The sequence below is a fragment of the Apiospora kogelbergensis genome (assembly GCF_038363985.1).
Source record: "Apiospora kogelbergensis strain CBS 113332 chromosome Unknown utg000016l_segment0_segment0, whole genome shotgun sequence".
NCBI classification, from domain to species: domain Eukaryota; kingdom Fungi; phylum Ascomycota; class Sordariomycetes; order Amphisphaeriales; family Apiosporaceae; genus Apiospora; species Apiospora kogelbergensis.
In genome coordinates, this window is record NW_027117433.1 from 112,472 (window position 1) to 138,738 (window position 26,267).

The following is a 26,267-nucleotide window of genomic DNA, read 5'->3' on the forward strand; positions in this document are numbered from 1 at the left end:
CTTCTAAGCCACCCCATACTGTGACGCTTTTAGATACTGGCCCCTGAGAGGACTGGTTCAACATTGGGCGTCAACTTCAGGAAGGGTTGTTTATCGGAGGGGCTGCAATAGTTGTGCCCCTGATTGAGGAAGAGGAACCTTTCGAACTTCCGCCGTAGCGTGCGACGGTGTTATGGTTGCGGTCGTACCAGCTTGCACCGTGATTGAAAATGACTTCTTTGTTGTCCTTCTTAGACGACTTTTTCTCCTTAGATGATGAGTGACTCGAGCGGTAGGGAGCGGTGCCGGCAGTGCTATCACCAGCGCTGCTTGAAGAACAAGTCATGCTTTGGTGGGTGGTGAAAAAAGTATGAAATGGATTAGTTGAAGCCGATCTGCTAATGGAATATGGGGGAAGTATACAGGTCTTAAGTAATGGATGGTGCAAAAGAGAAAATAAACTGTGGAGAGATGAGTAGCAGAGGTGAAAATCGTTGAATGCCTATGTGGCTATGCTAGGCTGTTTCTTCCAGGCCAGCTGGAGTGCCCAACTCACCCATCAGTCAAAAGAGGAGGTGGCTGACTCCGCCCCCTCCAGACCTGAGTCTCAAGGCCTTTGGTTGGCTCGGCTATTATAGACGCCGACTCTCACTCAATAAAATGAGAACGTCTAAGATTTAGCTACCGTACTCTTTGAAAGAAAGCGAGGGGAACTCCTGCAAACTAGTTCAAAGTCAAGATGTATCAAGGCCCAACTAATATGATCGCTGATAGCGAAGTCGAAAGCAATCCATGGTGCGCTGATTACATTTCTGATAATATATACAGAGAGTACTAACATTTGCTTTAGGAAGTACATCGGATACAAGGACCTTGCGTCGTATATGGCGTCGGACCAGGATTTCTTTACCGTTCGCCGATTTGACCGTCTTCATACGCGGGCCATATTGACCCTCCAAGCTCAACTCGAGAGCTGTGAAGAGAGGTTAGATCGGTTGGACCATCTATATGCATCTCCGCAGACTATGGCAGTTGGTAGGGACCCCCCGCAAACCATTGAGGTCCCTTCTGGTGGGCTCAGTCGAGAAGAGCAAGTGGTGCTCGACGAAAAGCATGGCAAATTTTCACGTCCACGAGACATCAACAATGGCACCGTCCGCGACGACATGCCCGGGCGTGCTGCGCTTATTGACGAATACACACTACTCTTGAATAGATATGGTACGGTACATCAATTGTGGCCTACAGGTGCGGTGTACTAAAGACCCAAGCAGACCGCCTCTTATTAGACTACTCCCACCTGCGATCACAGAAAGTGGCCTCGAGCTGGAATGTCACAAACGTGCGAAACTGGTTCCAGAACAACCAGGGAGCGATCATGGAGAACGAGTCAACTTTTACCAACCATGAGGACGAGTTGCTTTCTCTATCCAATGGGAGCAGCACCTTTGCGCGTCGATTCTTCCAAAACAACGTTGTTTACCCGATCGGAAAGTCTACCAGTCTCTTCACCAAACAACCGCGATTTATGACACCCAGGGACGCAAAGCATGTACACATATTCAGCGAAGAGTCCACCGAGACTGTAGTGACAGCTAGCCTGTTCATCGCAGCGTCCCTCATGCTAATAGCCCCGTTGTGGATATTGCAAGCTATCCAAAGCATGCAGATGAAGCTTGGGGTAATTACAATCTTTATCGTAGTCTTTCTCGGCTTCTTGACGTACTGTACGACGGGACGAGCATTCGAGAGACTGGCTGCGACTGCTGGGTAAGTGCGACTTTACAATTGGGTTAGCCATCATTAGGCCTGATCGCTAATGATATGTCCAGGTACTGTGCGGTGCTGGTCGTTTTCCTTCAATTGGGAGACACCGACACGTAACGGGACACTTTGAAAACAGAGTGTGTAGGGTTGTCACCCCCCGTCTCCGGGTTAAATCGTACGACGAAGCCGCATATGGATTCAAAATTGCCACTGAAGCCTGGCCGTCTTCCAAGCCACGCTGTGCTGCAGTCCTTGTCCATGTAGCCGATATCGCTCTTGGTCAAGACACCCACATACAATCTTGGAAAGTGAAGCGGCAGACAGATGCGTCTTCTCCAGCTGCTACTCTGGTATTGGGTTTTAAGTGGGAAATTTTCAATCATGAGGGAACTTCGCTGCGCTCCTTGGTGTTGCGTATTCATTACAATGCTAGGCGCCCCATAGAGAGCCTTAGCCATTCGTTAATAAAGCCAACTAACTGAAATCTGATTGTGGTATCACTGCTCCCTCTCGGATGCCACAATCTGCCACGCAAAGACGAAATTGAGAAACGTATCACGGGCGTCCCCATTCCCGTACAACTCCTGAATTAAATGAACATCCAAAACCTTTGTGTAGTTATACCGTCAAGCTTTCATTCAATTGCCTCCCAAACCGCAGGTCCCCAGCATCGTGAGCCTTTGGTACCTCCCTCGGTATGTTCAGGTAATCAGTGTCCCTGATAGCCTGCCGTACATCCTCAGTGGTGGACGGGCTACTGAGCAGGATCTTGAACACGTTCTGGCCGAGAGTCATGTCAAGTAGGAAACGAATGGCGAATGCCGTATCCTCAAGGAGCTCTTCCCGGCCCTCGTAGAAGTTGATGCCGTCAATTATGCAAAACACGGTGTCGTTCGGGTCAATCTGTTGCACGAGCTGGCCGAATACGAAGCAGTAGGTCATGACGTTGCCCAGGTCCATTTGGTAGACATGATCGTGCTTGAGGAAGCTGAGATCAAAGGGCCTTCTCCGAAGAAGCTGCGCAATGAGGCTGGTAATCAAGGTTCGAGCTCCGCCGTACTCCTCGTACGGATGTCTACCGCAGAAGAAGGCGACTGTCCAGAACTTGTCCACCCCGCGCAAGTTCTGTACCAACATGGCACAGAATAGTGTCAGAGGAGAGATAGGGAGCGGTTTAGAGTTCCCATGTATCAGGAGTTCCTTGGATGACGCCTTCACCAGCCAGTCCCGGAACTGAGGCGTAGGCATGATGACACCAGCCCGATCTTGACCACGCGATAGGAATGCCTCTCGATAGTCCATGATATACTCGATGTCCGTCGTTTCCAGATGGGCTGTGCCGAGAAAGTCGAGGAGGTCTTCTCGCGAAACTATGGGCTCGGCAGAACTAAGATGGAAAGGGACAGCTTGAAACTGGGATGGCAGCCACTGCAGTTGCGCATTCTGGACTGCTATAAGTTAGCATTGGACACCAGAGGTTGCCAAAAGGAGATACCTGTAGTTTCAATATGATGTGCGAGTCGTTTTGTTTCTTCATGCATTCTTTTGGTTTCCTGATGTCTTTTATACATCTCCGCAGAGTGCTCTGCGGTATATGCCTCGAACATTCCACGGAATTCATTCAATGAATTTACCACTGCAGTGAGGTCAGCCGATATCCATTTGAGTTCAATGGTTGTCCATCAAAAAATCTTACTGGTTTTGGTGTCTCCAAACGTTTGGTGCGTCTCTTCCATTTGAGTGTAGTGCGCTGCATCAACCAGCTTCTTTCCATTCTCGTTGACCTTCTCCAAGCAGTCCAGTAGCGACTGCTCATACCTCTCGCCGCTCCAAATTGCATCGAGACCCTTGATAACTGCAGCCAATTAGTTAGACGTCCAGTAACCGTGCCGATTGCAGAGCTGGCCTACCGATGTTTCGTGTATAGAACCCAATAACGTCTTCTATTCCTTTCAGCATTGACACATAGAGTTTTCCTACAGCTTCCCCAATCTTTGGCCTCGCGGAGTACAACCCGAGATAGTCCTCGATATCTCCAAACTTGTCCATCAAGTTCTGCAAGCCGTTCTTGACTTCAACTCGCACCTTGCTCGTCTGCTTGAATGCCTGATAGGTAGGTTGTCAGCAGACAGTTCCAAACACGTAATAGAGGGTGAATATCCTAGTCTTACCTCTAGAAGAAAGGTTAGGGCTCCGATAATAGGTTTGGAGTAGTCGATCTCAGGGATAACGCCTGCCACTCTCTTCATGACATCTGCCTTGTCTCCCACGAACCTTGCTGCTTTTCGCACCTTCCCTTTAAAGCCTTGTTTTGTTAGGTATTTCTCTCCCGTTGATTGCAATACGTGAAGCACGCCCTCCCAGCTTATCTGCTGGCGGATACTGCATTCTTTGTCAATACGGCCTTCGGGTTCATTGGGGTAGTCCTTGATAAACTCTCTCATCGTATCCGAGAATGTTCGAGCATGCCCATGTCCTGCTGCTGATACAGGGCACTCCACTTTCCCCAGCGCCACACCTTCTGACTCTTCTGACAGTGGCGCATTCTGAAGTAGGTTCATCTCGTGCCTGCTTCTTGTGACCACATAACGGTCCTGAGTGTGGTCATAATAAGTCGACGGATCGACAGCTGATAAAGACGGATGATGTTCTGGTAAGCGATTGTCGATGAAATCAACAGCCGGTGAGATAAGTCGAATACTGTTGGACGATGCCATCTGGGGAAAAAAACAGAATGATCCCCTAATCGAACACCTTTACTGCTACGGTTGTAGTTTGAAGTATGCCACCGGCAAGCCAGATAAATTGCATTTGCGACCGCTGAATGCAATGTCACATTCGGAAGATTCTACCGGCCGATCAGATAGCTTGCATTCAGAGCCTCGTCTTGGCCCCCAATTCTCATGTCATACTGGTGAGATGCCCAGATCACCTACCCAATCAGCGGATACCACAACACAACTTTGGCGGATCACTGCATATACGAGCTGCCGGTAAATTCTCATCGAGATTCCGACAGTGCCGATTCTCGTTTTTCCACCAATGTGTGGACTAGAAGGGTGCTTGCTACACACTCAGGCTGCCCCTCGGAGATCTTCACTTTGGACTAAGCTGTTGGAAGTACACAACATTTCCAAGTGGTCTCGCCTCCTCTCCCATATATGAGGTTGGGGCAATTCAATTTTGGAACTCAACTGTGAAATATATGCTGAGATCTTCACAAAATTTGTGCTCAATTCTGTTTCATGGGATACAATTGAGACGTCACTCGCAATGGAGCAGCCTGAGCCAACAGGGGTTCGCTATACAACAAACTGCTTCGCAGTCGCAGACTCCTCAGATTCATCATCGCGAGACACATGCATCCTGAGCCTGTCAAAGGACGATGGAGCTCTGGGTTCGGGACTACCGGGTTTGGATGCGAAGTCTGAACCTGTGTTAGAGGTTGTTACTGATGTGAATGTTGTCAAGTCTGGCCTTGCAAATGAGGCAAGGGCTTTGCGAGAGTCACAGGACATCCGAGTAACCGACACGCGAAGCACTTCACTCGTCGTGCGCTCCGAACTGTTGTCACAGACAATCAAAGACGTGGTGAAATTCTATCCAGGGTAAGAAACAAAGCCCGCACTCCAGCTCTGCCTATGAAGTTGACCGAAACCAGCCAAAGCTTCACAGGAGATTCTCTGACCATGAAGGAACCCTATGCTGCTTTGATGCACCACCTTTCAGAATTTGAAGATCTCAAGAGGGAACTGTGGAACCAGCCACTCGAGCTGGGAACATTGGAGGAGATAAAGCTCAAACATCTCCAGGTTCTTCTTGGTTTCATTACCGACCGGTATCAGAAATTCTGCCTTCCCGCCGAAGAACGCATGTTACAGACTGAATCCACAATCAGGTTTGAGGATGTATGGTTCCTTATGAAGCCTGGGTCACTGGCATACACCAAATGGGACAAAATCTGGATAGGTTGCAGCATTGAGCACGTTCACAAGCTCGAGCCTCTCGAAGAAGACACAAGAGAGCCCGAAGCCTGGGTCGTCGATATTTGCTTCCTCCAAATGTCTTGGTCATCAGGTGAGCTTGAGTCCGTGTCGCAAAAGATCTTCATCGACTATTTCAATGGAGCTAGATCCATCACCAGCTTGCCTGTGTTCCCCCGCCAGTTCCACGATAGGCGAGACTCAGGTTTGAGAAGACAAGAGGCCGAACAATGGGGACGCCAGGTCTCTCAGATGCTCTGGGACGGACCCAAGTACTTGTCGTACGAAGGCGAACGCATGGACGAGTCCAAGCAACACGTAAGTCTGTTCAGTAGCCACTTTTCGATGCCAGAGCTGACATTAACCACCAAACAGTACAAGGGCCAGGTGGTTATAGACGGCTCACATGACGTAGTAGATCGTCCGTCGCACAAGTGGGCTCTGGAAACAGACCCTTTCGATGAGATATACCGGAGAACGCCTCTAAGTGACCCATCAGGGCTAGGCGATAGCCTTCAAGAATTAAAATCTCCAGATGTCTTAACCCCTGGTCATTACTTCCTAATATCGCCCTGTCTCAGTGCCTTTGCGGTCACTCTTCAGTCCTGGAGTAGGTTTCTCCCCTTTCTTTTCCCTCCTTCGACAGTTTGTTGAAATGGATCCAACCTGCCTTGCTCAGAAAAGTTACGAGTGAGTTGACAAAACATAGTACCGATACACGTTAAAAACCTGAAACCACTTGAGGTGTTCCATAACAGCACCGAGTCGTTATTGGAACCGGACAAGTTCAAGGTCCTCAATGCGATGGTTCATTCACACCTTGCAAGCAGAAGCGTTCTTCCCGCCCATTCCAGTGACTACCGGGGCAATGGATTGACCATTTTCCTCTATGGTATGCATATATCGGGACAATAACTCGCCTAAGCTAACTAATTGATGAAAGGCCCTCCAGGTTGTGGAAAGAATACCACGATCGGTATGTTTTCAAAAGCCTACATTGGTCAAATGGGCAAGTCTAACCTTCTTAGAATCCATATGCTCTCAAGTCCAGCGACCACTAGTGCAACTCAACGAGGGCACTATTGGGAGAGACTCCTACGACACACCCAACGATATCAAGAAGTTGTTGACTGTAAGCGAGAGGTGGGGTGCGATATACTCCGCCCAGAGTGGAAATCGTTATGATTCCGGCACATCCAAATGTATGTTTGCCTATTGAAGAAGAGATTGACGCATTGACTGATGCTATACCATGCAACAGATCTAGATCTACTTCGCCCTAGCTTCACCGGTATCCTTTTCCTAGTCGCCAAAGATCGCGAGGCTTTGGAACCGACGGGGCGTGGATCCGTCCAACTGATAATGCAGTTCACGGAGCTTGATGATACGAGACGCAAGGCGATCTGGGATGGGCTCCAGCAAAACCTGAAACACCAATCGGGGTCCAAGTTCCGATTGAGCAACCGCGCGAGCAACCTACTTAACCACAGCGACATTCACGAGTTGAAGTGGAATGGACACGTAATCCTCCAATGCTTCAAGTCAGCGGTAGCTTTGGCAGAGTCCGATTCCAGGCAGCATCCCGAGTCAGGGAAAGACGGAGTCATCATCGTTGACGCTGATCATTTCAAAGATGCTATTAACACAACGGAGCCAGAGTTGCACGTACCTTCTTCGAGACACCCCGGATACCCCGGATATCCCGGTCCTCCCGGCAAAAGAGAAGCAAAGGGGATGAAGGCCAAGTCAAAGACTAAGCTCTCACCTCTGGTATCTGACTCAGACATAGAATTGTGCATCCCACAACTCAATCGTACAGAATGGGAAGGTTTCAAGGCCGCGGCGAGCGACGAACTATTCCGCAAGACAAAGTTCTATGCTATCGATGTTCTTTTGAAGGAACCAGTGATCAAATTGCAAGCTGGCCAGAAGGGGAATCGGAAGGAAAAGGTAGTGTCGGGAAGCAAGAAAGAGCGTGGGGCTTTGGAACACGAACAAAGGGGAAATCCGAGTTACCTACAACTCCTCGTGGGCAAGCACCCCTACCTGAGAGGATCCGAATCAACTCGACGACTATCTTGAAGGTGTTTCAAGAAATCAAGAATGAGGGCACGCCAGAAATGAGGGGCTCAACTTTACTCTTCCGACCTTTTAGGTCTCTGGTATACTACGAGTCGGAGTTCAAAAGGTGGGCTTCTCGACAGGAAGTCAAACTTCAAGGTTAGTAGGAGACCCAGATACAACGCGGGATACTCAAATAAGCGTCCGGTGTTAACATGTTGCTTAGGACACGTCGGTCTACCAACGGAGGCTGAGACCTCCCAAGGGCCCCGTCACGGCGATGCAGATGGAGGCATTGGGGAGCAGAGTTCAAATATCGACTTTGACAAAGAGAAAGCCGCACTAGATAACGTGGGTTGTCTGCTGACCTTCATCGACGATTACATCAAACCAAAACAGGAATTCCTCAAGACTGCCTTGTACGATTCCGTCACCTTCGCAGACATATGGTATCTGTTTCAACCCGGAGACACCGTCATAGGCAGGGACAGAGGACAATCATATAGGATCATCGAAGTCAGGAGCACCAAGCACCGTGTCCGAAAGCCCAACAAGGAGATGCCTAACTTTTTGGAGGGAAGATTCGGTCGCCGAGTTTGAGGACAACCCCGTCTTCATCCACTGCGTCTATGTGGACTTTGACGGCTCGTGGATGGGACCAGTGAACCGAGTTTTCTGCATCTCGAGATTCCCGAACTCGAAGCCCGTCTCAGAACTTCCAGTCTATCCAGTCCGTTTCGCCACGGAAGCCGGGCTCGAAGAAAGACTCGTAGAAAGAGGCAAGCTCTTTGTCGAAGCCGCGAAAGTCAAGCATATGCACTACTCTGGGCTCACTCTTCAAACACACGATGACGTCGACAGTCAAGTGATGGTAGACTTCGAGGAAGCTATCAATCGCAATCCTGGTTGGGAGCCACAGATGAAATCGGTATTCAGTGTGGACATGGAAGAAATGATGGAAGATGCCAATGTTGATCGCGTTTTCACAAGGACCACGCGCGACAAGGATGACTCGGATGATTCGGAGAGCGAAGATGAAGACAGAATCGGCTGGTGCGTCAAGGAATGCTGCGAGAATGAATCTGTCCACGACGACGAGTACATCGAGGCCCACCTCAGAGACGAGTATATCGGCACCCGAATGAGAAGCGCAACAAGCACAGGTGCCTCGGTCGCCATCGTGCCACGATCTTTCAGCTCACCAAATAGCGAAGAGACATTCGACAAGGACGATCTGATGATTATGACTCATCGTGTCCCCGGCTTTGTTTTGCGCAATCGCAAATGGGGTATACATTCCACCTCCCTTGGACCTGACCGCCTGTTGGCACTGTACTGACATTGTCACAGCCTGGCTCGAGTTGAAGCACATGACCGAGGTCGCAATAATTGGCGAGGACGAAGGTTTCGATCAACTTGTTCTCCCAGACGGGCACAAGAACATGGTGAAGTCGATGATTCAACAGCACTTCCAGAATAGAAAGTCCATCATGAAAGAGGAAAGTAAGAAGACGGATATTGTCCGGGGTAAAGGTAGGGACTTGTTTTTTGCCCTATTCATTTAATCTTGGGAACTGACCCTTGGGACAGGGAAGGGCGTAATCATACTGTTGCACGGGGTACCAGGTGTTGGTAAGACGTCGACAGCTGGTAAGTTGAGCCCTTCACCCATTATGGACTTATAGTTGATCATGCTACCCAGAATGTGTCGCCGATTCATTCCATCGCCCATTATTCCAAATCACGAGTGGTAAGTAATTTCGTGCTTACTTACGGCATAGTGGTCGTACAAAACGCAACGGAACAATGCTGAATCGCCGAATAGGAGACCTTGGAACTACAGCAAAGGAAGTGGAAGAGGCGCTCGAGACCAACTTCGCCCTGGCGCATCGCTGGAACTGCATTCTGCTCATTGACGAGGCCGATGTATTTCTTGCAGAGAGGACTAGGGATGACTTCAAAAGAAACAGTCTGGTCGCAGGTAAGCAAGCAAATCAAACACATATAGCCTCGTTTTGTTAACCCTCCTCAGTGTTCCTCCGCATCATGGAGTACTACGCTGGCGTACTAATCCTCACCACCAACCGAGTCGGAGTGTTCGACGAGGCGTTTACGTCGCGGATCCACATCAGTCTTTATTATCCGCCGCTCAAGCGGGATGCCACTCGTGAGATCTTCCAGAAGAACATCGAGCGGACCAGAAGCCGCTACGAGCTCAACGCCAGAAAGATCGACATCAGGGAGTACGACATCACCAAGTTCGCCGGCGACTACTTCGACGACAACAAGGACGCTCGCTGGAACGGCCGCCAGATCCGCAACGCCTTCCACTCGGCCATCGCGCTGGCAGAGCTCGAGGCAAACGATGGCGAGGCGGACCCCAGCCGGGCCGTGGTGCTGGGTGCGACGCACTTTGAGACGGTGGCGACCGCCTACAAAGCCTTCACGGACTACCTGCATCAGACGCTGGGTGTCGACCCCGCGCGCAGGGCCCGGGAGAACGTGTGGCGTTCGGACAACTTCGGACAGGCCCTGGCGGCCAAGGCGGCCAACCCCCTGACCACAAGGTTGACCGTCCCGGATCCTAGATCGCCACCACCGCAGCCACAACCGCCTCCTGGTGGCCCCTGGCAACCAACAAACTATGCCAACTACGCAGGCGGCAGTGACCCTAGGTTTGCATATCCCCCTGGGTACCCTGGCTATCCTTATACTTCGCCAGACGCGAGCTATCCAGCCGCAGCCCCTGCTCAACCACGCGAACCCATGTCGAGCCAGAATCCATATGCTGCTCAAATGGCTAGATATCCAGAGCATTATGCAAGTGTACCGCACACTGATGTCCGCCAGCCATTATTTCCCGGACCACCATCCACGGGGGGCACTGGGGGACAGGGAAATGTCATGCCCTAAAACTAATAACCCTTTTAAGCAGGAAATTGTTTATTTTTATAGTATCTAGTCTCTTAGTTATTAATATAAGATTACTTATTTACTTATATTAATGTTTTAAATATAGAATAAATTAATATAATAAAGCCCAGGTTTTAAAGTAAATAATACTTAATAAAGTATTATATATATAAACCTTATATTAATATAAGAGCTTAATATTCTACCTTTAATTAATTAAAGCTAATATAGGGCTTAAAGTCTTAAACCTTAAAACCGTTAAAATTAAAAATAATATAGAACGTGTAGATAAAGTTTTATCCTATTAATATTAACCTAATATTTCTATTATTATTAAAAGGGGGTATATAAGCGTCTTAATAATTAATATAACCTTTATTACTATTAAGCTAATTATTGTAGATAAATATATTAAAAAAGTTAATATTATTCTTAGAAAAAGTAAAGGTTATTAATTAGGTTAAATTAAAATTAATATAGAACGAGATATAATTATAATTAAAAAAAGGCTTTAAAATTCTAGCTAATAACTTTATAAATATTAATAATGGATATTAAAGGTAATAAAATTATTCTAGTACCTATATTAAATATAATAATAAGAGTATTATTTAAGAAGATAAAAGTTTTATTAATAAATGATAAAATAACGTTATTATAACGTTATCTATTAATCTTCTAGAAATATAAATGTTAAAGCTAATACGTAATAATATTATTAATATTATCCTTATAAACTTAAATCTATATTATATTACCTTTAATATACTTTTATTCTTTAAAGCTATTTAAGGTAAGAATACCTTTACTTAAGCCGTCGTTAATATAATTAAACTCTTTATTATAATAGATAATAAATTTAAATTTATTAAATATACCTTCTTATATTATAATTTTCATAATAGTTTTTATTTAAAGTTTAATAATATAGGAAAAGCTTATATTAAAAAACTTATTACTTAGAAATATAGCTTAAAATATTTTATTAATTATAATAAAGGTTTAATTCTATAAAATATTATTAATATAAAATATATTATTTACAATATTACTATTTATTATTCCTTTAAAGTATTCTATCTTCTTATAAAGGTTAAAGTCTTTATTAATTATAAAGATATTCTTATTATAGTTATTTTAAGTAAACTTACTTAAAAATATAAATATATAATATAAGCCTTAACTTTATATAATAAGTATAGTTATTAAATTTATATATTTACTACTATTATTATAACCTTGATTAATATATTCTTTATCTATTACTTATAATATTTTATTACCGATATTAAATATAATAAACTAGTTTTAAAGGGGTATACCTATTAATATATTAATTATAGCTTAAGAAAGAAATTAAATAAGTTACAAGTATTATTAAACGCTATATTAATGTATATATTTATTATAATATAAAATAAGGAGGTTTAAGATATAAGAAGACCCGGCTTATATAAATATTATAATTACTATTAAAGAAGCTATAATATAAGCTATCTTTAAGATAAATAAATAGGTATAATAAAATATATATAGATATAAATATATATATATAAGTATAAAAAGTATACACGGATATAAATAGGTAATATAAAAAGGACGGATATTATAGAAAAGGATATTAAACTATATAATATAATTAATATATATAATATAAAGATATACTAGTATAATATTAATTAATAAAGGATATAATCCATATATATAATAATTACTGTATATACTCTAGCTTAACCTTAGCTTTAATAAAGGGTATATTATATAAATTAAATATTAAAATTAAAGGGGGTTCTTATATTTTAATTACTACTCGTTTTTAATTAATTATAATTAAAATACCTTTAATATATTATATTTTAATTCTTTGTAGCTTAATAATTATCTATTCTTATTAAAGTATCTTAAATAATTTATATGTTAAAAAATTATTAATTCTTTAAGCTTAAATTAAATATTTAATTTTATTACTTAATAGCTTTAAAAATAATATATTTTATTAACTGCTAATAACTTGTATTTAAAACTAATTATAGTTTTATCTCACTTCTCTTAACTATATATATTATTTTATCTATAAGCCCCCGCCTTTATATAATATTATTAAGCTTTTACCCCGGGTAATTATAACTTATATACTCCTACTATTATCTAATATTTTATACTATACACTCTTATAACCTATACCGCTTAATTATATTAAATAAAACCTTTCTAGTAATATTATTTAAGACTAAGTTATTTAGAACTAAGTTATTATTATATTAAATTAAGGGCCTTAAAAGCCCTATTTATACTCCCTAGTAGATAGCTTAGGATTTAAGGAGTACTTTTAAGTTTAAGAATATTACTAAGTTTTTAATTATTATAAACGATTAATACCTTATATTAATCTTTAATAAAAGAGTAATAATTAAAATATAATAGTAGTTAAACTAAGCTTTAAAGTAATAAATTAAAGGGAGATAGTTATTAAATATCGAATTATAAAATAGCTTTTTATTAATATATAAAAGATAATATATTAACTTTCTATTACTATTACTCTCGTTTTTAACAGCTCCTTTTATTTAAATTAATTCTCGAACTCTTATCTCAGTACTATAGCTCGTCTTTTAACCATCTCCCTCTTCTCCCTTACAACTGCCGCCGCCGTCGCGGGTATCACCATCTCCCGTGCGAACGGCAGCTGTACTAACACGGAGGTCCGAAAGGAATAGCGCGAGCTCTCTAGCGAGGAAAAGGCCGAGTACATTCGTGCCCTGGCACCGCTGGTTTACAAAGCTGCACGAGGACTTGTTAGGGCCAGCCCCACAAGCCCACAGTATCTTCTACGCTGCCTTTCGCCATCTCCCGGAGTCCTGGGCCCGGACTCGCGCTTCGGTTTATTCGTTGCTCATTACGCATTCTACCAGATGGGCAAGTCTTTTGATGCCCTTGGCCGGAAATACTCGGAAAGAGAAGAACGACGTACGTTCTCAACGACAGTTTCGTCTCTTGGTCTCAGTGTACTTCCCCTTGGGTTGAGGGACGGATGCTATTGCGCTTGTTCCAACTCACCTTGTACGCCCATTACCTACATGTTGAAGGGAATGTACGGCGTACGGGAACAGAAAAGCCTTGATGAGGTCGGAAAGGAAATCCAGAAACTATTCTCAATGTCGAGCAACGATGTGAAAATGGCGTTTCTGCCCCCTTTCATTCGATTCTGTTCTTTTGAAGCTTTGGGGATCACGCATACATGCTGCGATCCTGCTGATCCTGTTCCCCATGATTCATCGGGGTGTGATGACAGAAACCCGGAGCAAGGATGGTTGGAGATACTTGAGCAGCTGGTAGTCGAGTTCGAGGACATTGCCTACTCAATGCTTGCTGACGTATCTTCTCTCGAAACCTTCTGGACAGAGTACTGGCCAGGTAGGACGCAGTATGAGCTTGACATGCTCAATGGGGACAATTTGAGTGACGATGAGAGAGCTAACGCCGAGGAAGTCGGGGTTCAAGGTCAGGAGACTATCAAAGGGAGGAGCAAGCTTTTCATCAAAAGATGGCGGCTACCAACTGGAAGATGTCGAAGCAGGGGACGATATAATTTCACACGGCAACTTTGGCCTCATCAACTCAGAACTGGACGGAGGTACACCTAGTACCTCCAAAGCCGACCTGCAAAACACCGTACCTCATCATTCTCCCCAGGATGACTCAGTTCTACTGGGAACCCAGCGTAAGTCGCTGCTAGGAACGCTACCGGTCGATATACGAAGAGTGGCGTCTTCAGAGACTGATAGATCTGAAGCACACGTACGACCCGCAGAACAGATTTCAGTTTTACGATCCCATAATTCGGGCTTAATGTCTGTCGGGTTCAAGGCCTTTCGGGCGTGATACCTAGTCCTGTATCTTTACTTTCCAGGAACCCAAGTTGCTCGGGGCTGTAGGAGCATCAGGAATAAATAGGGAGTTCAGGGACTTTTATTGGGGCCAGTCAGCTGTCTGGATAGCGAAGTTTCTTCCATAACTATTTCCTAATTCAACCCGATAGAAACGAAGGCTGCACGAGCACGTCGATCTTCCTTGACTGCCGAACTGCTTCCGCCCTCGGACCAAAATACCGACCCGTCCGAAAGCTGTCCTCCCAGAGATTAGTTAGCATGCTTTCTTTCTTTCTTTTTTTCTTCTCCTTTCTTTTTACCTCCTCCCCTGACGTCGAAAGAAATGGACGGTCCGGCCGCCTTCCTACCTCCAGCTGATGTTGGCTTGAACGATGTTCTGGATGCCCTGGATGTACTGATGCAGCTGCGCATCCACCTCGGCGCCCCACGAGGGCAGAGCCTCAGCTGCTTCGTCCCATGCGCTGAAGCGCGCATCGACCATGGAGGCGATCTCGTCGAATGCCTGTTGGGCGGACGCGCCGTTCATCCGGCATACAGCCACCGTGCTGAATGGACAGTCCTCGCTCTGCCGAAGCGGCGTCAGCTAGCAAAAGGATTCGGATCCAGATGAGCAGCAAACATGGATTGGGAATACCACCGCGCCTCACCTCTTCTTTGGGGTAGGACAAGATGTCGTTCATGCTAAATCAAGTAGTCATTCGTACGTATTAGTGAGATTGTTGGAGGAAGCGGGCGCCAGCGATATTCGACCTACAGCATCACGAGCTCGACACCTAGGTTTGACAGCTTCTGAACCGTAGGGTCGAGGAAAACCTCGTCCGGGAGATTCAAGTCGTAAGCAAACTCGATGAGAGGGTACATGGGGAAGACACCGCTAGATATGCGCCGGGTTTCCAGCATCTCGAGCAGGGTTGGCGTTTGGTCGGCAGTGAAGTCCACGACATGCTGAAGACAGCCGGTGCTGTAGCTCTTCATGGCCTCAACGTATCTTCTGAGGACACCTGCCAATGAAACATCGGTCAGTAGAGCCGCTTGGCCAAAAGAGGTGGTGGCAGCAGGAGAAATATACTAGGCGAGCAGCTCTGCCGCGATAAGTCAGCGTGATGCTGCAGCTATGAAACTAGGGATGGTTGGCTTACTTGGGCAAGTTCCTGGTAGAAACTATCATGCGCCATCACTACGGGTTCTTCCGAGGTTCGCTGCACTTCCGGCACCATGATGGAAAGCAAGTTGTGGACGATACGCTGCGACGTATCAGGGTCATCCCTGAGCTCTCCCTCATCGAACACTATCAAAACAAAAGCTGTGTTACTGGGAGTTCCACCAGCAGGCTGTGGCGTACGGCCCTTCAACTTACTATCATCGAACACGAATATCTTTTTGTTTTTGTCATTTGCGTCAGCTCAGCGGCACAAGAGTCTGCTCGGATGACTTGGGAGCTTACCCAGTTGCCCCAATCTGAGGCAATCTTCAGTCTCTCCTTTGGAGCATGCGGAATCAAGACGGAAACGAAGTAAGTGAAGTTGCAATACTGAACTCTCTTCGCCTGCTTGGGTGAAAGGGTCATGGCACTGGTTCCAGTGTTAGAGGTTTGCACTTGGAGGGGAGCCTTGCGCTTCCACTGTCTCTACCTCTGCAGCCACATCTCCGACTTGGCTCTAGCGTCATTATAAAAGGGGTTTACTGCCGGTTCGGCCACCAGGAAGCCCTTGAACATGTCGGGCAGGGATATGGTGACCCAGCTGTCTGTGGAACCCGGCATTGTGGACGACATGATGATAGCAAAACAGTGTGCTCGACTTGATGCAAGCAATGGTTTTGCTTAGCAGTTGGCGTAAAGAGCCGTCCCTAGTATTACCGAGGCCTCTATATATACAAAATAGCTTTCTTCCCATCCCTCGGTGGCACAGAAGTCGAAGTCCAGTCGAGACGTAGAGGGGCAAGCACCAAGCACTCGCAGCATGACGTATCAGTGACCTAGCCATGCCATCATACCATAATGAACGATGTTTGCAGTATATTCCAGTTTGCCGAGAACCCAGGTTTAGGTCCCCCTTCGCCAGATTGCTTTTTGCGTCGATCTTCAACCATCGTGATGGGGAACAATATTGTGTGCAACCATGCAAGTAAGCATGGTATCGAGATTTTGGCGGCTTACGACCAACGTATCCCGTGATGATTCGGAATATATCGGATGTTGCTCGGATGGGGTGTGGCACCACAATACCGTTCGAAACTAGGTATTTTTATGCAATAGTATGTAACAAAGCCAACATATGCTTGTCGAGTATGAGCCTCATGATGCACAAACGCCATGCACGCACTATCAGAAATAGGTGAGGCGATAATCGCCGAGCTCTTCTGTAGGAGCAAGGCTCCCTTGACCCCAAGTGCCTGCGCAGGGTGACTAATGCCATAGCAATTCCCTACATGCATAAAAGACGCTCGAGATTACTTGCGTCCCGTTGAGATAGGTTGAATAATTCGTCTACCATCAAGACTTTCATCATCACCTCCATTCAGTGGTACAAACCATTCTGATCGTCATGATGCTGGCTTCCGGCTATCTTATCCTGCTGGTGCTGCTATTGCACCGTATGGCAAAGGTAATCTACAACCTGCACTTCCACCCCTTGGCCAAGTTCCCCGGGCCCAGGCTCGCCGCTGCGGCGCATTTGTACGAGTTTTACTGGTCTGTCCTGCGAGATGGGGAGTTTATCTGGGCGATGGAGAGAATGCACAAGAAGTATGGTGCGTGCCTCGGAGACCAGACGAGAATCCCTTAGCTGCATGCATGCTGACGGTGCGCGAGGCCCCATTGTGCGTGTCAACCCCCACGAGATCCACATCAGCGACGCCTCGTTCTACAACGACATATAAGCGGGCAATCCGAAGCGGGTCGAAAGCGATTATCGGTTCACGCGATCGACAGGCGAGACCAAATCCATGTTTGCCGCCGTCGACCATGACCTGCATGAGGCACGTCGCAAGAGCCTGACCAAGTTCTTCTCCAAGCGGTCCATCTCGGACATCCAGCCCATCATCCAGGACAAGGTGGAGCGTCTCATCCTCAAACTGCAAGACGCGGCCGTCGACTGGTCGCCCGCCAATCTGACGACGCTGTCGGCAGCCTTCACGGCCGACACCATCTCGCACTACGCGTACGGTGTGTCGATGGGGTGCCTGGATGGCGATAGCGAGAACATCCGGACCGACGCGACGCAGGCCGTGCTCTCCCTGAGCCAGTGGCTCAGGTTCCTCCCCATCCGCTTCACCAACGCCAAGAGGCTGCCTCCGAACCTCGTCGGACGCCTTTTCCCAAAGGGACCGTGGTGCTGAGGACACACTGCACCATCAGCGCCCCTGGCTATGGAGGTGCTCCAGGCCAAGGAGCCCAACGCACCCCACGAGAACATGTTTGCAACGCTGGCAGACCCCACTTTACCCGCCGAAGAGCGCGACCTCGAGCGCCTCGAGGACGAGGGATTCGTCATTCTGGCGGCGGGGACCGAGACCACGGGCTACAGCCTTAGTGTCACCATGTTCTACCTGCTGGACAACCCTGGAAAGCCACCTGGCGCTATTCTTAAAGGGAACTAGATCATGCCTGGGGATGAAGTAAGTTTGACGATGCCCAGCATCGAAGGTGCGGGGACGGTAGGGGCCGTCCCGTGGCGTACATGTATGTGAGCACTAATAGCGCAGGGTGATGTAGCATGGCCACGGCCGAAATGTACATGCTGACGGCAAACCTGGTTCGCCGGGTCAAGATGAATCTCTACCAGAGCACCACCCTGGATTGCGTGCTCCCTGTAAAGGACCATACCATCGTGGTACCGAAAGATACTTCTGGAATCAAGGCTATCGTGTGCGGATTCCACGCCGCGTAATCAAGCGGCAGGCTGGAGGTAGGTTGGTAGGCTGGCAGGAATTGAATTCGCGATATGCTATATGATCGGTGCGTACAAGGAATTATAGAACTTCCATTGTCTTACTGCTTGAACCTGCTAAACCCTAATAATGTTGCGTAACTATCCGCGATCTACCCCCGATCTGCTCCACTCACACTTATCGGCCCCGAGTACCGGGCAGAAGTCTTTGCATGGCGGATGGCGACCCCTGCCACCGACCAATGCACCCTACGCCGATTGGGGCGAATTCAAGGCAGGCTACCATTGCAATCACTAATCCTATGTTTTAGTGACCCTATAGACACCCCGCCGTACCTATGTAGCTTAGCATCTACACCGGTCCGCCAAACCCCCCTACCCGGCACGCTCGGCGGAGCTAGGTGCATAACGGCGGCATACGGTATGTATACGTCAAGAAACTGGAGCCTCATTTTACGTTCTTAGTGCCACACCATGAGGAATTCAAGTATGACATGAAGCAGGATCTATTCCCTCGCAGCTGGTCATGCGACACGGATAGGTTCGACGAAAGACTTTCTAAACATGACTGTCGGCTTGGTTTTGGTCCTCAACGCGACAACGCTCACAGCATGGCCACTTAGGCTCGTCGGCCTTTGCGGCATCATCCTGCTCTCGTTGAGAAGTGTCTACGGTCTTTACTTCCATCCCCTTTCCCATATCCCAGGACCAAGACTGGCAGCCATCAGCCATGTATCCGAGTTCTACCACGATGTCATCCGAAACGGCATGTATCTCTGGGAGGTGGAGAAGATGCATGAGACATACGGTCAGTAGATCCGCGCACTCGTTTTGGCCGTCCAGCCGGTTCAGCTTACGGGTGAGAGAGCAGGCCCCGTGGTGCGGATCAATCCTCGCGAGATCCACATCAGGGATCCCTACTTTTACGACGAGGTGTACGCGCCGGCGTCCCGGAAGCGGGAGAAGGACGCCCACTTTGTCGGCATCTTCGGTTCCCAACCTCGATGATCGCGATCGTGGGGCACGAGCACCACCGGCTCCGCCGGGGCATGCTCAACAGCTTCCTCTCGAAGCGGTCGGTGCTGGCGCTGGCGTCGGTCCTGCACGAAAAGGAGGCACGGCTCCGGGCGCGGCTGGAGCAGGCACACGCCGACGATGCCGTGGTCCGGCTGGACATCGCGTACGCCGCGCTAACGGCCGATTATATATATAGAAAATTAATTTTTTAATAAAGTTTCTAAATTAAAAAAATTTAAGAATTGTTTTTAGTTTAAAGAAACGCTATTAAATATAATAATATTAAAATAAAGAGGGAAGGTTTCTTTAATAATAATAAAAGTAAAACTTTAACAAATAGGATTTTATTAATATTATTATATTATATTACCTTTTACTTAAGAAGTATAGATTTAATATTAATTAATAGTTTTAATATATATTATTAATTAAATAAGTTTAATGTTTAATTTAATTCACTTTTATTATTTAATAAATAATCTATTTTTAATAATATACTTTATTTAATTTTATAAATAAAATTAAATAAATAATATTAAATAATTATAATATTTATTATAACCTTTATAAATATAATATATATAATATATATAATATATTAACTTTTAAATTATATTTTTAAGTTAATAATTATTCTAAAATAATAACCTTTTAATAAATTTTATTCTTATAATATAGTTATTATAATTCTATACTATTAATAAGTCTTAGCTATAGAGTCGGGTCGAGTTATATTAATATTATTAAAGCTTATTATTATAGCTTCTAGCGCTAGTAACACAGGCGATAATCCATCCTTTTTCGGTCGTCTCGGGTGTCCCGGCATCTCGATTTGCTTTCTCTTAGATTTTGGCGGTCGGTTCTATGGCGCGATTCGATTGTCTGCTGGCCACCGCGGCGGGTTACGCGATGGTCTGGTCGCGTTTATGCTTTGCGACCCCACCATAATCGACCATGGTCGCGTCGCATCTCTCCGCGCCACCTCAATTCACCACCTTTTCCAGCTCAACGAAACAAGAATGAAATCTCATCCCGTCCTATCCTATCACGTCACAAGCCAGTCGTTCGTCGATGTATGCAAGAGGCAATGGGAGGAAGAGGGAGGCTGCGGTGATGAGTGTGCCAACGTCAGCCCCATGAGTGGGGGCGCATGCTTGGCAATGGCATAATACGAGGTCCACCTATTGTGAACTTTTATATCGACTCACCACCGGTCGGGCTTCTCATGGAAAACATGCGGCCCTGGCAGTATCTTGTGGCCGACGTGTAATGTCGCTTCTTGGATGTCATTCTTATTAATAGCAATGTCTCCCTTTACATCAAATATCAAATCCAGCGATGAGCCACCTGAGCCGGCGCCTCACGCTTCGCTAGCGCTGTACATCCAATCTCCAAGACTCCTCGGCGCCCCTCCCCACCCCTACCCTTCTTTGCTAAAATAATTAGTTGTTGGCCAACGGGCCTCCCGAGCGGTCCACTGTAAATTGTATCTAGAATATATGAAACCACGCAGGGTATTTACCCTATTCAGCCGCATCACGCCTCCTAACAACTTCCTGTATTAGGGTACTTACCAAAGTTCCAATCAATATACTGACCATTGTTGCCATCGCATATGAAACCCCGGGACTATGACGACAACTAGGACGGAATGGGCCTTCATAGCCATTGTAGCAGCGCAAGCTGTTTCTATCACGGCCGTTCAAGCGTGAGCATTTAGGAACCTTCTTCCCGCGCCACTCGCCCCTGGGCGCTGCTCCGACAACACAGACTGATCATGCGCTCGATACAGGGGCTTGCTAGCCGAATATCTCCAATGGATTAATCCTGTGGCATATCAAGCTCCAACATCCTATGTTATCCCCATCACTTTCGCGGTAGCCGCCTTGGGGTGTTGGTTCCAGGTGCTCGTTGCGGTGGATTCCTGTCGCATCAAGAACAAGCTCCAGATATGGATACAGTGCATCGTCAACGTTTGCCTCTCCATCACGTTGGCTCTACAATTCAGCCAGGCGAAGGAAGCCAACGACAGTCTTGTCGAGGCTTACGACATGTTCAACACACCCTTCACCAAGAATCCAGATGGCTTCTGGCGGCTAGCACATCCCATCTCGATTCTTTGCATTGCGATATCCGCCGTCTGCAGCGTCGGCCTCTGCACGACCGCCACGCGACTTCATGCCGAGTTTTCTTGGTCAGTGTACGAGCACATCAGCTCCGACGCACTAATAAAAAAGCGACATGACCAATACCAGGTGAGTTCTGTCTCGACACACGTACCAAACTTGATATACTCTTTAGCCGTCCTTCTAACACGCAGTAAAGGCCTTTCTAGTATCTCTCAAGCTCGCACCTCTCTTCACTATATTGTTTATTATTATCTTCAATTTCGTCAGCGTTCATTATCGACAACCCGAGTTTGGTCTGACATTGGCTATAATTCCTGCCCTGCTTCTCCACGCTGCCCTGGCTGCCTACTGCGTGAGGAGGGAGTATAAGAAGAGTATGTTGCTAGTTATAGTATGTGCCTTGAGTCTTGCCTCCCACTTACAGAATCCTGCTTACCGAACCTCGCTATTTAAGGCCGCTCAGGTCAGCATTGTAGTCTATCTCAGCAGCAGGATGTACCTTCTCTGCAATGGTTCTATCATAACAGCTATGAAGACAGAGATGATCTTCTTCGCTTCGCTTGGAACTATCTTCACATCTATGTCTTTCATCTCCGCTATTATCTGCATCTCCAATTTCGGCCAAGGGTTAAAAGCATTACTATCAGATACGGGATCGCAGAAGATCAACTCAGGGGCCATGGAATTGGATCGCCAATACAACCAGACTCAACATGTCGACCTTCCTCAGCACCTGCGCTTATCCCGTCGTTTTGACATTGAATAGGTTGTCTCGCCAAATGTCTCGCCTTGGAATTTGTACATCCGAGGCAAGAACCAACGAGAACGAGAACAGCCACGAAGATAAATACCACCACCCTAGGGACGCCACACCGGGGTGACGTGATGAATCTGAGAATCTAGAGCAGATTCAACAGACCGACGGCATCAGTGAGGGAATGACGAGATGTATGTCGTAGAAGGATTTCCTACATAGCCAGACAGTCATTACCTTAGTGATCAATCTAAGCATCTCACCCATAGAGGAGCTAACGCCTTACAACCTACTGTGAAGTCAGTAGTTATCAAGCCTCGCACTTAGTTAATTAATTACTCTCAGCTAATTACCGCAAACCTAGTGTTTAGGATAGGCAAGTCAGACTTGCTTACAGACGCTTTCTATCACTAGTAGTACAAGCCCTTCGTATCGCACTACTAAGGTGATAGGTGCTTCGTCTTCGGGTTCTATTACTACAGTCTGCAGGTCAGGGTAGCAATCAAGACGAGGACGTAGCTCAAAGAGCTATAATACAGGATCTAGGATTAGGGCAGTACTTGTAGATATTAAGGAAGGATTCCAACATCTAACCTTCTCATCCGTCTCGTGCGTTCTAACTCTATTCCATATAACGTGCGATCCTTCTCAGTGAGCGCCAACCTTCTCAGCGTGCGCGGACCTTCTCAGTGGTCCAGCGCCGTGACAGTACTCCCCTCCTCTAGGCGGAGCTCCGTTGACGAGATCAGGCAGGCCCAGGCTTATTCAGATAGCGGCTGTGGAAGTTGGCGACAACTTCAGTGGCGTTCGCTAGGTAGGCGGCAGTTCCTTATCGTCAATCTCATAATTACATTCCGTCGCTCAATGCTTCTTTGAGAAAAGCACCACGGGTCGCAGGAGTCTAGAGTCATCGTATTGGGACAGCACGCCCGCAGAAACGTAATCGGACGCATCGGTCTCCAGAATCACCTCCTTTTCCCAGTCAAAGGGGGCCAGAACTGGTGCGTTCGTAAACCCCAGCTTCAATTCCTCGAAGGCGGTCTGGTAGGCGTCTTGTTTCCCAGAAATCGGTCAATATCGTCCAGTATGACGGTAAATATTCTGTAATTCCGGCGGCCGTACATCTGGCAAGCTCTTATCGTGACGCGTGCGATGTCTAGGCGTTCCAATCCGGTAGGTCAGGCGGGCAGGTCTTCGATCTATAATCGAGCACACACACGGTAGGTAACTTAGCCTTCGGGGAGAATATTTCTATCGAACCCTATTAGATCTACAGGGGTTTCTAATTTCTCCAACGGTAGTCCGTAGGCTTCGGCCCAGCTCTCGTCAACGAAGGTTTTACCCTCAACTCTAGTATCAGTTCAAACCACATCGGAAGCACTCTCCGTACTCTCGACGGGCATTCCGTTGAGAGCTCAGATCCATGTAGTCATCGGCAGTGACCGGAACAGGGCAGTGTGGAGCAGGCCTTCGGGGCAGGTCGGGTACGGGAGGAATAGTGTTACAATCAGGAAGAATGAGTCTGCCAATACTCTGTCGCCAGATCTTCCTCCGCAACCGACTCCGTCTACTGTTGACGTCCTTGCCTGACCTACCTTCCGAAGCGAAAGCTTACCTGATCCCGAAAAGGTTGACGGAACTCGTAGCGACTTACGACGCTTCACCGCATAGATTCACTCTAAACTGAAACAGAATGTGGACCGATTCCCAACTCCTGATTCCCGCTTAGCTTACGTTGCTGGACGAACCTGCGGAAAGGCTTATAGTCTGCTCTTGCCTAAAATAGTAGATGGCGCACCCCTGTTTACCGATTACCCTGAGCTACTGGATTACCTGGAGACCGCATTCGGCGACCCAATCTGCCACCAGTACCCCTGCCGCTACACCCCGTGGCAGGAGGGGTGGCAGTAGATAATAGTTGTTGTAGGCGGGCGGATTCTTGCAGGCTTCGATATGGGCTTGACCTCTGATATTCGATTATGCCGTCCTGACGGGTGATCGTCTGCTCTAGAGCAGTGATGTGTTGTTCTGTACTCTGCAAGTACGCGTACCAGGTTTCAGGGTCTTCGCTGATAATAGCAATAAGGTCCTCAACCTGTGGGACAGGCTTCGGAGCGACGGGGCGGCCGGCCATAATGCGGAACAAGGGGACGGGGCACCTATAGGGAGGAGCTACGTAATGCCACGGGCGATGTGGGCGGACAGGATAGGTGTGTCATCTTCAGGGTCTGGTTGCGGTAACTGATAAGATACGGACGTAGCTCAAGGAGCTACAATACGGGATCTGATTCGCCTGAACCGCCGACCGTAATTGACAGTGCTGGCGTGGCTCGCGAGCCCCTTGATCGGTTGTGTCGGGCACCACCAGAACCAGCGGTCGCATCGGCGGCTGGCTCCTCGGGCTCTTCCTTAGGAGTAGGAAGCGTTAGCTATTATGCCTCGTCAATCTGGACGCCAGTGATTACATAACCTCTCGCCGCTTTTGCTCAGGCTTCGCTCAGGCAGGCTCAGACTCACATAAGGGGGGTTGGGGGCCAGAAGGGACTAGTACTTGGCATGTAGCATGGGCTTACTCCTTGCATGTCTTGGGCTGTGCGTAGGTAAGCCCTTCGTCACAGCCAACAGCCTGCATTTCGAAAGTTATTTCAAACACCCTTTATTTGTCTTTCGCTTCGATCACCCATCTACCATCTCTGATCGTCATGTCCAAGCCATTCTTTGTTCTCCTTCACGGCGCCTGGCACACACCCGAGTGCTTCGCACCCCTGACCTCGGCCCTGCACAAAACCGGCTACGGCGACAGGGTTGTTGCCCCCGCTCTGCCTTCGTCGAATGCCACGCCGCTGCCGACCGACTGGGACGCAGACGTCGAGACCATCCGGAACACTGTTTCCAAGCTCGTCGAGGACCAAGACTTCGTCGTCGTCATGTACAGCTTCAGCGGCTTGACTGGGGGTACTAGCCTCGAAGGCTTGGACAAGCAGTCCTGTGCCAACAAAGGGCTCAAAGGCGGCGTCATTCGAATTGTTTATATCGCGGCCTTCCTCGTTCCCGAGGGATTCCAGCACTCTCCGACTGGAACACGCGACAACATGGTCCCGGAGATGAAGACCGACATGGATGTATGCGTCTTTTTTAATGATGATGCACCGCTGACTCCATGCTAATTAGCTATAGGCCGGCTCCATCACCATCCTCCCAGAGGATGCCAAGCACATGTTTTATCAGGACGTGGACGATGCAACTGCGGCAGAGCTAGCAAAGAACCTCCGTCCCCAGAGCTTAGGGGCCTATTGGTGTACGACGACCTTTGCGGCCTGGCGATATATCCCAACCACTTACATCATATGCAAACGGGACGTGCCCACTACTGTGGCTGCCATTCACTGGTTGATTGAAACGGCAAAGGCAAGTGGATCACATAAGATCGATGCTGTCATCGAAGTTGACGCTGGGCATTCTCCCTTCATTAGCAAGCCGCAATGGCTGGCTGAAACCCTCATTGCTGAAGCCGAACGGGAACCTAGAGCATTCGATTTGTGACATGATTAGCTTGGAAAGGGAGGAGAGGATCAGCTCAGGATAGGAGTTACATGCTAGGGCTGTCGTCTGATCTCTTTCAAGCGCTGGCGGGACGGGCCGGGGTAAACTCTCCTACTTTACTTCAACGCCCATTTCTTTAATGACGAACACCGAGCAATGCTAAAATTCAAATATGTCTTCTATTTCTGATTCTGTCTACGTAGGTTTTGGTTCTTTCTTTTCTTCGGTTTGATGTGAGGCTATCGATCTAGCAAAAACAAACCCTTATGAAATATCCGACTACGAAAATGTGCGCACGCGAATACGATGCCATTCTACCCAGTAGCCTCGCAAGCTCTCAG

At 47.2% G+C, this 26,267-nt stretch overlaps 12 protein-coding genes across 12 annotated transcripts; 9 read left to right on the forward strand and 3 right to left on the reverse strand.

Annotated features, from left to right (window-relative positions):
- Positions 1-718: 718 nt before the first annotated feature.
- On the forward strand, positions 719-1,863 carry PG998_014874 (uncharacterized protein; the record flags this gene model as incomplete). Its single annotated transcript, XM_066881690.1, has 4 exons — positions 719-774; positions 830-1,200; positions 1,254-1,749; positions 1,812-1,863. The coding sequence occupies 4 exons, from the start codon at positions 719-721 to the stop codon at positions 1,861-1,863; spliced, it is 975 nt and encodes a 324-aa protein (XP_066723235.1).
- A 501-nt stretch (positions 1,864-2,364) lies between these two features.
- On the reverse strand, positions 2,365-4,307 carry PG998_014875 (uncharacterized protein; the record flags this gene model as incomplete). The annotated part of the gene is made up of 4 exons (XM_066881691.1): positions 2,365-3,194; positions 3,443-3,601; positions 3,657-3,852; positions 3,918-4,307. 4 exons carry the CDS (start codon positions 4,305-4,307, stop codon positions 2,365-2,367), a joined length of 1,575 nt encoding a protein of 524 aa, XP_066723236.1.
- A 712-nt stretch (positions 4,308-5,019) lies between these two features.
- Positions 5,020-10,703, forward strand: PG998_014876 (P-loop containing nucleoside triphosphate hydrolase protein; the record flags this gene model as incomplete). Its single annotated transcript, XM_066881692.1, has 15 exons — positions 5,020-5,354; positions 5,408-6,047; positions 6,105-6,143; positions 6,474-6,621; positions 6,673-6,705; positions 6,758-6,931; positions 6,991-7,679; positions 7,730-7,949; positions 8,017-8,239; positions 8,367-9,079; positions 9,141-9,323; positions 9,381-9,440; positions 9,493-9,540; positions 9,616-9,771; positions 9,823-10,703. The coding sequence occupies 15 exons, from the start codon at positions 5,020-5,022 to the stop codon at positions 10,701-10,703; spliced, it is 4,542 nt and encodes a 1,513-aa protein (XP_066723237.1).
- A 3,089-nt stretch (positions 10,704-13,792) lies between these two features.
- Positions 13,793-14,542, forward strand: PG998_014877 (uncharacterized protein; the record flags this gene model as incomplete). The annotated part of the gene is made up of 3 exons (XM_066881693.1): positions 13,793-14,204; positions 14,248-14,424; positions 14,520-14,542. 3 exons carry the CDS (start codon positions 13,793-13,795, stop codon positions 14,540-14,542), a joined length of 612 nt encoding a protein of 203 aa, XP_066723238.1.
- Positions 14,543-14,936: 394 nt separating this feature from the next.
- Positions 14,937-16,367, reverse strand: PG998_014878 (uncharacterized protein; the record flags this gene model as incomplete). The annotated part of the gene is made up of 6 exons (XM_066881694.1): positions 14,937-15,176; positions 15,241-15,274; positions 15,348-15,661; positions 15,733-15,969; positions 16,038-16,164; positions 16,225-16,367. 6 exons carry the CDS (start codon positions 16,365-16,367, stop codon positions 14,937-14,939), a joined length of 1,095 nt encoding a protein of 364 aa, XP_066723239.1.
- A 772-nt stretch (positions 16,368-17,139) lies between these two features.
- Positions 17,140-17,932, forward strand: PG998_014879 (cytochrome P450; the record flags this gene model as incomplete). Its single annotated transcript, XM_066881695.1, has 2 exons — positions 17,140-17,344; positions 17,526-17,932. The coding sequence occupies 2 exons, from the start codon at positions 17,140-17,142 to the stop codon at positions 17,930-17,932; spliced, it is 612 nt and encodes a 203-aa protein (XP_066723240.1).
- A 30-nt stretch (positions 17,933-17,962) lies between these two features.
- Positions 17,963-18,193, forward strand: PG998_014880 (uncharacterized protein; the record flags this gene model as incomplete). The annotated part of the gene is made up of 1 exon (XM_066881696.1): positions 17,963-18,193. The coding sequence occupies one exon, from the start codon at positions 17,963-17,965 to the stop codon at positions 18,191-18,193; it is 231 nt and encodes a 76-aa protein (XP_066723241.1).
- A 3-nt stretch (positions 18,194-18,196) lies between these two features.
- On the forward strand, positions 18,197-19,491 carry PG998_014881 (uncharacterized protein; the record flags this gene model as incomplete). Its single annotated transcript, XM_066881697.1, has 3 exons — positions 18,197-18,215; positions 19,094-19,291; positions 19,355-19,491. The coding sequence occupies 3 exons, from the start codon at positions 18,197-18,199 to the stop codon at positions 19,489-19,491; spliced, it is 354 nt and encodes a 117-aa protein (XP_066723242.1).
- PG998_014882 (benzoate 4-monooxygenase cytochrome P450) lies at positions 19,488-19,712 on the forward strand (the record flags this gene model as incomplete). Its single annotated transcript, XM_066881698.1, has 1 exon — positions 19,488-19,712. One exon carries the CDS (start codon positions 19,488-19,490, stop codon positions 19,710-19,712), a length of 225 nt encoding a protein of 74 aa, XP_066723243.1.
- A 1,419-nt stretch (positions 19,713-21,131) lies between these two features.
- On the forward strand, positions 21,132-22,395 carry PG998_014883 (uncharacterized protein; the record flags this gene model as incomplete). Its single annotated transcript, XM_066881699.1, has 3 exons — positions 21,132-21,208; positions 21,293-21,755; positions 22,054-22,395. 3 exons carry the CDS (start codon positions 21,132-21,134, stop codon positions 22,393-22,395), a joined length of 882 nt encoding a protein of 293 aa, XP_066723244.1.
- Positions 22,396-23,739: 1,344 nt separating this feature from the next.
- Positions 23,740-24,965, reverse strand: PG998_014884 (uncharacterized protein; the record flags this gene model as incomplete). Its single annotated transcript, XM_066881700.1, has 6 exons — positions 23,740-23,974; positions 24,038-24,059; positions 24,118-24,131; positions 24,192-24,542; positions 24,658-24,812; positions 24,957-24,965. The coding sequence occupies 6 exons, from the start codon at positions 24,963-24,965 to the stop codon at positions 23,740-23,742; spliced, it is 786 nt and encodes a 261-aa protein (XP_066723245.1).
- A 120-nt stretch (positions 24,966-25,085) lies between these two features.
- PG998_014885 (uncharacterized protein) lies at positions 25,086-25,926 on the forward strand (the record flags this gene model as incomplete). Its single annotated transcript, XM_066881701.1, has 2 exons — positions 25,086-25,505; positions 25,561-25,926. 2 exons carry the CDS (start codon positions 25,086-25,088, stop codon positions 25,924-25,926), a joined length of 786 nt encoding a protein of 261 aa, XP_066723246.1.
- Between the last annotated feature and the right edge of the window lie 341 nt (positions 25,927-26,267).